General features: G+C 39.6%; 1 protein-coding gene across 2 annotated transcripts; it reads left to right on the top strand.

The window, feature by feature from the left end:
• The first annotated feature begins 319 nt into the window (after nucleotides 1-319).
• Nucleotides 320-8,523, top strand: pheta1 (PH domain containing endocytic trafficking adaptor 1). 2 transcript variants are annotated; one of them, XM_054774245.1, is made up of 4 exons: nucleotides 320-762; nucleotides 1,641-2,637; nucleotides 3,018-3,082; nucleotides 3,539-8,523. In XM_054774245.1, exon 4 carries the CDS (start codon nucleotides 3,580-3,582, stop codon nucleotides 4,426-4,428), a length of 849 nt encoding a protein of 282 aa, XP_054630220.1. In that variant the 5' UTR covers nucleotides 320-762; nucleotides 1,641-2,637; nucleotides 3,018-3,082; nucleotides 3,539-3,579; the 3' UTR covers nucleotides 4,429-8,523. The 2 variants fall into 2 exon arrangements, with proteins under 2 accessions (XP_054630220.1, XP_054630221.1); XM_054774246.1 differs by lacking the exon at nucleotides 320-762 and adding an exon at nucleotides 842-1,490.
• The last annotated feature ends 2,235 nt before the right edge of the window (nucleotides 8,524-10,758 follow it).

Genomic DNA, 10,758 nt, shown 5'->3' with positions numbered 1-10,758 from the left:
ATGGGAGGACAACTACAGTATGTCATGTTGGATATACCATGGCTGATTACATGCTGTGTGAATGTAATCGAATGTCATGTCTCATCAATGTCACATTACTGCCGCCTAGTGGCCAGAATACCACGTATAACTTCTATTTTAAAAGGATAGTGAGGATTTTTTGACATGTACAGTATGACATCCCCATCGGCGGTGGTCTATATCAACAGTGACTTACCCCCGCCCTCCCCATTTGGTCCCGCGAGTCCAGTTCTGGTCGGATTTCCATGACAAGGAACGTAGTTCTGCTTAGTTGCTGGGTCATTTAAGTAAAAAGTTCAGCCTCTCAAAACAGTATGCGTTCAAAAGAGTAATACATTTGTATCATAAAGGTGCCTCCTCAAAAAAATCTGACCTCACAAATCGCTCTGCGTTATATTTGTCTCCTGCCGTGTCCGTGCGCACTGTCGCCTCTACATTCTGTGTGTGTGATGAAGACGCTCCATTCTTCATCCGCGACGGAGCGCTGCGGCCATCTTGTTTACTTGTGTTCCACAGCGGAAAAAGATGTCTTCATCACATACACACAAGACAGATATAACGCCTAGCGGTTTGTGAGGTCTGATTTTTTTGAAGAGGCGTTTTTATGAATCAATTGCATTACTCTTTTGAACGCATATTGTTTTGAGAAGCCAAACTCTTAAATGACCCAGCAACTAAGCAGAACTACGTTCCTCGTCATGGAAATCCGACCAGAACTGAACTCACGGGACCAAATGGGGGGTAAGACACAGTTGATATAGTCCACCGTTCATGGGGACATCATACAACTTCATGTAAAAAAATCTTAACCTTTTTTTCATATTTTTGGACTAATAATAGTCTATAGTCAACCATGAAACAGTGGGCATTAATTTTCTAAATATCCTGATAGGAGCGACTGTACCGGCTATGACCAATGTTTGTGCAATGGTTCTGATTGATTTTCCATCTTCTCCCAGATTCACAATTGCATGTTTTCAGGCATAAACAGAAGGTTTTCATTTTGTTTGCACCTCTAAATGCAGTCGGCCCAGGAAAACCTATCCTACCCAATCTGAAACTGAGCGTAGACATTCAGCGCTATTTATTGATTGAATAAGCAATTCAGTCGAACACACCAGGGCAATAACACATGTTCCAATAACTTGGCTCACATGAAAAATGGGTGGGTTCAAAGAAAAGGTGCTATCTTCTATGTTGTGCGTCAGATCCAGAGGGAAATATCTGGAAATAAAAAGCTGAAATGTTGCTCTCATGTGGTTGTGGTTCTCATAGTCATTGTTTTATGTCAAACCCAAATGAAGGATTTGGCCTCACTGTTCCAATACTTCTGAAGGGCAATATAAGGTACTGCTACTGTATATGAAGTCTATGGAGGTTGCTCAGGTAGTGCAACTCATCAGGATGGTTTTGATTGTTTGTCAAGAGCATGGAGGAGATACAAGGACACAGGATGGTTTACCTGGACAGTAAGTCAACAATCCAACAGCAGGACCTCTGTCTTCTCCCTGGAAGATCAAGACTGCTGCCATAGCCCTAGATATTGGCTTTCTGCAGATTACTTGTGTGCATTTTTCTACCCAAACAGTAAGAAACGACTCTTCTCGTGTCATATGCAGGAAAGCACCGGAATTGCCTCATGCATTTGATTCCACCATTGGCGCCCTGAAGGCAGTCTCATCACAAACCCGCTGTCTTCCCGTCAGGAGACGCATTTTTACCATTGTAAAGTGTCAACTCACATCTGTTATGTCAAATGAACAAGTTGGATACGTGTCCGTTGGTTCATTCATTCATGCATGTCACTCCTACTTGCAATGCTGCTATGGCAGAAGGCTCCCAAGGCAAAACATGACAATGCTTCTAATGTGCAGGTGGCCAATGTTGTGTACCCGAGGGCAACAGCGTATATCCATATACTGCATGTGTGTGAGTGTGTGTTGGTATGCTTGGGTTTGTGTGAATGTTGTTTTGCATGGCTGGCTCTTGTTGGAAATAAAGTTGAAGTTAATTTAAATGGGATTTGCCTTCATTGTTTGCAATTAAATTTTATGAATATATTACATGGATCAGAAAAACACCTGGTGTCTACAATGACAAGGGATCCACAGTAAAAATTCACTTTAGATTTTACATGCATAACTGCTATGCAACACGTGTATATGGATTTCATTATCAGCAAATGCTGTTACCTTGCTTTAAAAAAAAAAAGTTAGTCTAAATATTAAGTCTCTCTGAACTGCGCCTTTTGTGTAAATGTTGTCACTGTATAGGAAATGTCTTTAAAAATATACATAAATTCTGTGTTGTTTTTTAAATGTATTCTGTCACAGACTAGTATCCACGCAGAGGTTGCAGCCACATATTTGACAGTCGGCATCCCACCTTTCCAAGGGCAGCGATGGGATACGCTCGTTTTAAGGTGTTGTATTTGGATGCCACTTATACCAGGGAGGAAAGCAGCAGTCACAAATCCCGCCCATCTAACTGGTTCTTTTAATACAACATGAGCGCTCCTTGTTGGTCATGTGACCTGGAAAAATGGGAGAAAGAAGGAAGAGAGATAAATTCTTGTTCTACATGGATTTACCCAAGACGAAGCATCCTTTGTAACGGGTAACGTGTTTAAAGCTAACATTTATGTAGTCCATATCGTAATCGGGATGCTAACGGTGCTAGCTGACACCGCTAGTGAGATTTATTGTGTTTATGTGAACTCTACCGCTGTGAAAGTGTATATTCTCTCGAGCCAGTCAAATTGGCAAAAACGGCACACTGCTAGTAACAAAAATGGTGTACTAGTTCCACATACTTTACTTGTATACTGTGTCTGTCTTTTTACTTCGACATTTTCCCAGTCCGAGCAAAGTGCTGATGTGCCAAAAAAAAGGTGGCGACAAAAGCCTGAATCACTAGCTGGGAGGGGGAGATAACAGCGACGTGTATTTTCCATGCAACATAAACTGTTGTTCTTGTCGTGTTTTTTTCTTAAATAGTGTGGAGGTATGAGATTGGAAGGCTTGTTAACAAACCACGATGGAAGCAGGGGACAGCTTGACGCGTAAGTCACAAATCATTTTAGATGAGTAGGGTATTTCTTTATTTCCTTTATAAGGTGTCCTGGTGTGTTTATTTACTCACCTGCAGACTATCAGGGGTCACATTAGCGGGTCCACACTTCCACCTTCAGTTATTATTCTTATTTTGTATATAATGGCAATGCAAGACTTTGTTATACCTTCACATTTTTACCTCACCAAATGGAAGCAATATATACAGTATATATATCTATGACAGGAGTGCTCTGCAGTAGTAATGAGGCTTTAAATATTTTTCTAAAATTCAATAATTAAATAATTTTACATGAGTTCAGGTAAAGAGGATGCACTGTGTCGACTGTGTGTTGTTTACCAAAGGCTGTGACCCAGTTTATAGTAGCGCATGTGACTCCAAAGCTACGTTTATCCTATTGTGAAAGACTTAAATCTCAAATGTTTGCCTTTCCACTGGCTTGCAGATGAATAAAGCACCCACCGAGGAAGAAGAGGAGGAGTGACGATGAAGCTGAACGAGCGCAGCGTGGCTCACTACGCCACCTGCAACTCGCCGCCCGACAAGACGGGCTTCCTGTTCAAAAAGGGCGAGCGCAACACAGCCTACCACCGCCGCTGGTTCGTCCTGAAGGGAAACATGCTCTTCTACTTTGAGGAGCGCGACAGCCGCGAGCCCATCGGCGTCATCGTCCTGGAGGGGTGCACCGTGGAGCTCTGCGAGTCGGCCGAGGAGTTCGCCTTCGCCATCAAGTTTGACTGCGCCAAGGCTCGCGTGTACAAGATGGCGGCCGACAATCAGGCTGCCATGGAGTCGTGGGTGAAGGCGTTGTCACGAGCCAGCTTTGACTACATGAGGCTGGTGGTGAAGGAGCTAGAGAGGCAGCTGGAGGAGATCCAGGAGGCTGCCAATGGAAGCAGGGCAAAGACATCCAGGCGAGGGTCCAAATCACGATCTGGAGCATCGTCATCATCCTCTTTATCATCATCATCATCAAGCACCTCTTCCACATCGGCCTCTGGACAAAAGAACCATCAGGATGATTCCCAGCTCATATCCGGATCTTCCAAGGAGAACGGTGTCGCGTGGAACAAACCACACTCAGGCTTAGCCAACGGTTCCTCTGACGGAGTGTCCTCCTGTGTGGCCTGGGAGGGTGGGGCTTACTCTGGGAATAGCTGCATGGTGATGGGTCACAGGGCCAACGGGGTGAAGGCGCCACCGGTGCCACCCAGAAGAAGAGGAGCCTCTCTGGAGAGCCCCGTCTGTCCCGGCACGGGATGCTTTACCAAGCTTCATAACTGGTACGGCCTGGAGGTGGAGGAACTGAGGGCCCAGTGGCTGCAGAGCCAATAAACTTATGGAATATAAGAATATATCATTCCAGTGGCTGGAGCCTATCCCAGCTGAGCTAATGCAAAAGGGAGATGACATTCTGGACTGATTACCAGTCAATCACAGTCAGCTGTGTGAACCACGACACTATCAATGGCAAATACATCATTCCTTCCCAACAAATGCTTTGCTTTACCTCTGAGAGAGGACTAAATGGTGATTGACACAACATTCAGTCTGGCACAGGAGGACCAATCAATCTGTCTTATTTACTAGTCAGTTTGGGATAATGCAACAACAAAAAAAGTCACAAAAATATCCATAATTCATTGCTTTATGACACAAAGTAGTATTGAAAATGTAGCTAACTTTCACTGCATGTCTTAATGTCTAATTCTAATTTAGTGCCTATACTCTGTTTACATTTACTTTCAAGTGACCCATATCTTCTGAACTTACATTTACCGAACAACAAAAGCAACAACGACACATCGCTACAGAAACACTATACATACCGTTTAGTTTGGCTTGGCACGCAACTTCAGCATTACTGTACATTGTTTACTTATTTAATAATCTGTGCACCCTCTTCTGCTTTTTTTGCAGTATTTGAGTTGTTCAGGTAGACCCTAGGTTCCCAAAGTGGGGTACATGTACCCACAGGGGTGCGGCAATTGTAGTTGGGGGTACGTGAATAACAATTAACAACAATTAGCGCCTAACACTCACAATTACAAGTGAGCCTGAGGAGAACAGAGCAGGAAGCAGACAGAGCATGAAGTTGTTCATTGCTCCTTGTGCTTTGTATAAACAAATAAGTAAGTTTGATGATTATTTCATGTGGGCATTCCCCTTAAAATTAGGCTTTATCGTTGATTGAATGTATTTTTTTTACTTCGAATACAGCTTTATCGTGATTGTTAAACATTCCCCTTCAATTTGGTGTTAAATTAATATGCATACTTCAACCAGAGTGGGCAAAACAAGTGATACACAAATTCAAGCCATTCAAACGGAACGGATGCCAACATAAATGTAAAAGATATGTAGGATGGTTACTTATCTATTCATCACTGCTCATGTGGAACTTTATCAAAATGTGACCATGTAAAATGCATATTTTTGACCCGGAATTATAAGATTCATTCATCACTTAATTATTTTCAATAGTTCAAGTTAATTAAGATAAAAATGTGTATGTTTTTTTTTTTTTGAAGTGTGCAGGAGTAGGGGGTACTTGGCGTCAGGTCAAATGTCTGAAGGGGTACGCAAGTGTAAAAAGTTTGAGAACCACTGAGGTAGACTAATTCAACAAACTAAATTATAGCTTAAGGGACTTTTGGAATTCTGTACAGTATTATAAAGGATCCTAACATCATCTACGCTGTAAAAAATGGTAATCTATGCAAGAAAATATATATTTGGGAAAATTTATCTTGCCAGGCACTGAACATCTTTGAGCAATTTGCTTATTTTCATATATCTATGCATATTGCTGAAGATATTGCAGACATTTTCTATGATAAAAGTGCCTGGTAAGAAAGAAAATGTCTTTTTAGTATTTTTTTAAAGCACTTTTGACCTTTTGATTTCTACTAATTGCAGTGTGGCACATTTTTTCCCTATCTGGGACAGTTCTAATAAAGTCCTCAGAGAGCCATCGTAACTGATAGAGCAAATGTATATTATTACATATTATGAGCATTTTGTGGGGCTGAGTTTCAATTCACACACTTCCATAGTTCCACTTCAATATGCAGACTAAGGACATGCATACTTAATTCTTGAGGGCACAAGTTTTGACAGCGTAGTGGCGTCCCAAATCGATTACTGTCGTTGCATACTTACTGAAAGTGACAATTGTAACATTTAGATCTGCTTTCTCTTCTCTCGTTTTTTTAATTGTGAATTGCAACCACTCGAGTTAGTCCCTCCCCTTCCGTACGTAGCCAAGATGGTGATGATCGAGGGTGGTTGGGATCCATCGCTGCACACTCACCATTTGTGGTGTGACGAGTGCAATAGCCAGGTACTAACGCGTACTGCATTTTGCCATATTTCTCAGTGGAATGCGCTTATGCGTATGCTTACAGTAAGTGCAGTACAGGCCAAAAGTTTGGACACGCCTCACTCGATGCGTTTTGTTTATTTTCATGACTATTTACATTGTAGATTCTCAAAACGATGAATGAACACGTGGAATTATGTACTTAACAAAAAAGTGTGAAATAACTATATATGTCATGTATTTTAGACGTGTATATTTTATGTCTTATAATTGTTTTTGATAGCGCTGCAAACCCTTGGTGTTCTATCCATGGGTACGTTTACATGCAGTCAAATAACCGGAATATTAGCAAGAACCCGGTTGCGCACGGCCATGTAAACACCAATAACCCTTTTGGAAAAAATGGAATGTACAGTTCATTTCTACAATACAGTTCATCACTACAATAACTACACAACTACAATAATAACAATGTCACTGTAGCTCCATTTACAGCGTTTTTGGAGATTTTTCTTAGCTGTCTCTCTTTATCTGTTTTTATAGCTTTAGAACGCACAGAAAAAAGAACAACGTGTGTTTATGTCTCACAAGGATTGTGGATGATTCCAAAAACAGTGTTCCTTTAACTCAAACGTATGATTATTTTTGGGGATGGGCAAAATTCCAAAAACAGTTTTCCTTTAACTCAAACCTATGATTATATTTGGGATCAACTGTTGCCTGATGACATATTTCCATTCTGTTCTTCATTCAAATGTGAGGACATTTGTGTGTGTGCGTGTATTTCCCGCTTACTCTGCCATGACACCTATTTGAAGTGGGTCACATGGAAGAATGTGGAGAATTTGGTCACTTGAAACGTAGTAGTGTAAGTCTAACCATTACAAATATAACAAGTGCTTCCACGTAGGAGTGTAGTGCGTACATATGCTTTTGCAGTCATAGTTAAGTCCGTTTTTTTTTTTCAATTTAAGTCAAGAAACAGATGTGGACTATTGGTGAAATCATATCACATGAGATGAAGACAGCAGGTTGCTATCAAGATGTTTATAGCTTTTTTTTTTTGCAAGTGGCTTGACATTGGATATCGCTGAGGTTTACAGCATTTAAGTGGTGCCCTTCATCATTTGGCTGCACAATCAAATCATCGTGTTCCTTCACAGTTCACAAAGCCTGTGTATCAGTGAACATCTAACCTCATGTTTCCTCTTCCATGTTGGAAGCACACCAGCGCCTCCATGGTGACTCAGTCAGTGCACGTTCACAAAGCATTTACTTTGTGACTTTGCCGTTGCCTTAAGTTTATTTTTATAACCATTTTCCAGTCAAGTGTTATCACAGGACCAGATTTCTTTCTATTTTGGAACTTCCGGGTTTTTTTTTTCTCTTTTTTTTTCTGTGAGACATTTCAGCAGTGGCTGGGTGGCTTCATCCGCACCAATGCACATTAACATTATTGTTGCACACTTGACTTTTGTAGAAGCGATGGTACAAGAGGGGATGCGTGTTTATTTAAATCATTTTAACACGGAACTATGCTTTTGGCATAATATTACGATCACATCCATGTTTATTGCCTTCAACTGACAGTTTTATGTCACCATAGTATGTCGATTGAAGCCCTTTAGTAAATAATCACAGCTAACAAATAATTAGCTTGTTCAAAGACTCAAGTGACATTTTTCAGTGATGTTATTTTATCAGTTTTTTTCCATTGTAACATTGTTATCTTTGCACATGTGTTCTTAAAAGTAATGATTAATACCAAACATAATGTACTGTGATGATTGTGGTACTGTTAACTATCTGTCAATAGAATCTGTTGATTCACTTAAACTTTTTAAAATCATGATGACTTAAATCACACATTGTACTATAATGAAGTGCCAATTTAATGAAAGTCTCAGACTTTAATAGATTTTTTTCCTGTTTGTTCATATTTTTTTTAAATGTCTTTACAAATGTCTGTGTTTATTTTATTTTTTTTAAATTGTCTTTACAAATGAGTAAGGTTCTGAAAATCCGTAATCAAACATACTCTGAAGATGATGACGGTACCCTCCAATGTGTTTAATCACTTGTTGAAACTACCGAATAAACTATCAACATATGGCCTTACTGTGAATTGTTTTGTTTTACGGTGTGAACTTTTTATTCCTTCTTCAGATTTAGGTACATAAATAGTTTTATGGCCTGTTACGACCGTGTATTCGACTTTACGACACAGGAGTAGAACGCCTATTTCCGGTTTCTCTTAACGACCGGCTAGCTACTAGCTAAGCACATTGTCAACTTTATAACATGACAGTTAGTCCTGAACCAAGAGAAAAGCACTTCTGTCAGCGTTGGTGCCAAAAAAGTGCAACACAAGCACAAGATACAGGTAATTATGCTGTAAAGTTAACCATATAGGAATGTGTTAGAAACTGTAGAATGGGCAAAACGGCAAGTTAAGGTACCGTAAGCCACAATAACAATTTGCGAAGTGGTGCTAAAGTTGGCTAAAGTCTGCATATCAACCTGAATGGACGGACGAGATATTATTTTGTAAAAAGGTGCATCCATCCACATAAGAAGCCGGTCAAGTTGCATCGCTCCATACTACCTTGGTTGTTTCCATGATAAATGACTACACACCGCTTCACACACTGTTGATGATATACCTCTTGTGAACACTAAGCGTCGCTGTACATCAGTTTGACCTTAGCCAGCTTCACTGGGGATCACTTTGCAGAATTGTATATGATCAAATATGCTTCAATAAAACCGAACATTTTAGATATTTATGCACGTTACATTAGCTTTATTTTATTTTATTTTATTTTTTTCCAAATAGCGTTGAGATATATTTTTTGTATATATAAGGTGTATTTTCTGGAAGCTAATTGTGCAATATGGCAGAGAAATAGGAATACTGTATATATTATAATATACTATATGAAATGCAGGTGTTCTGTGAGCTGATTAGACGCTTTCTGACTCCTGGAAAGAGTTAGGCTGAACGAAACGACTTCCTGTCCTACAATATCAAAATAAAAGTAACTCAACAAGGGTGATTGCAAACTATTTGTTAAGTGACAGGGTATTTACATGAGCCAAAACACTGATTTTAAGCTGAGAATCTGCCCATTAAATGAACACAGCATGACCGGTCCAGCACAAATACAGTTGTATTACATAATCATGTAATGTTTAAAGACATGCATTGCCTTCCACTCATGGAATTCAGAAAACAATCACACACGGAATAAAGTCCGTGCCTGGAGCTACAACACATGCAATGCAAAGCACAACAAATGAGGCCTTTTAGGTCCATCCAATTTGATTAGAATTTCTTTCTTAGCGTAATAGTTTGATTTGTGTCAGGACAATAAGACGTTTGACTGTGACCTCACACAGGAAGCGAGTGTCTAGTACGTCATGAGACCCTTCAGCCTCAGGTCATGCCTGTTCTACTCCTGTGTATTAAATTACCGGAGAAGCAGATTTGATAAGGAATTTGCATCAGTTAGATGTAAAACTACATTCCTCGTGAAGCGTTCGGGTCCACAAATCACCATGTTTCCCAAAGATTTTTTTATTTGTGGTTGCCCACCGCTAATTTAATTTGATAGATTTGGCGCTAGCTGTAAGCATTCTCTATGTTCATGCACATTCATGATGAGGCTCTTATTTTGAAATGCTTTACTTTGAAAGTTTTACTTTCGCTTCCGGTCTGCGCATGTGTTACATGTTAATGCGTCATAGCCAATTATGCTAATTAGACAATGCAGGCATCTACCGTCCCCATCTTGGGACCACTCTTCGGGCGAGCACGTGCCATCTTAAGTCTCATTATATTTTATTGTATAACAACTTTATTTATTTGTTGAGTCTTTGTTCTCATAATATTCAATGAATACAACTGTTTGTTTTTTTTATAGACGGTTTAATTAAATTATTACACTTGATTTTACGCGCGGACAATGCTATTCCTACATAAAGATGCAATGACTATTGAAAAATGTATTATTAAAATAATTTATTCCATTTGATATTCAATTAATCTGAAATCCTACATTTTTAAGAAATTTGAAGTGAATAATTTGAGCTTTATTTTTAAAAACTTTTTTCTGGTATTTTACTCCATATTTTGAGGGGTTAATTTAGTATTGGATATTACTGTTAGCACAATGCTATTATTATTTATTATTCTAATCATTTATTTTAAACACAAGTCGTTAACCAAGAAGTCAACTGTGTATGAGTTTATTTTGGTGAGGCGGAAGTAGAGACGCACTCTTGTGAAATATCTCCAACTTGTCATTGTTGGACAGTGGCGGTGTTTTTTTTTCGGTGAGCGG

This window comes from Dunckerocampus dactyliophorus, chromosome 4 (genome assembly GCF_027744805.1).
Source record: "Dunckerocampus dactyliophorus isolate RoL2022-P2 chromosome 4, RoL_Ddac_1.1, whole genome shotgun sequence".
NCBI lineage: Eukaryota > Metazoa > Chordata > Actinopteri > Syngnathiformes > Syngnathidae > Dunckerocampus > Dunckerocampus dactyliophorus.
This window is presented reverse-complemented; position numbering and strand designations above follow the sequence as displayed.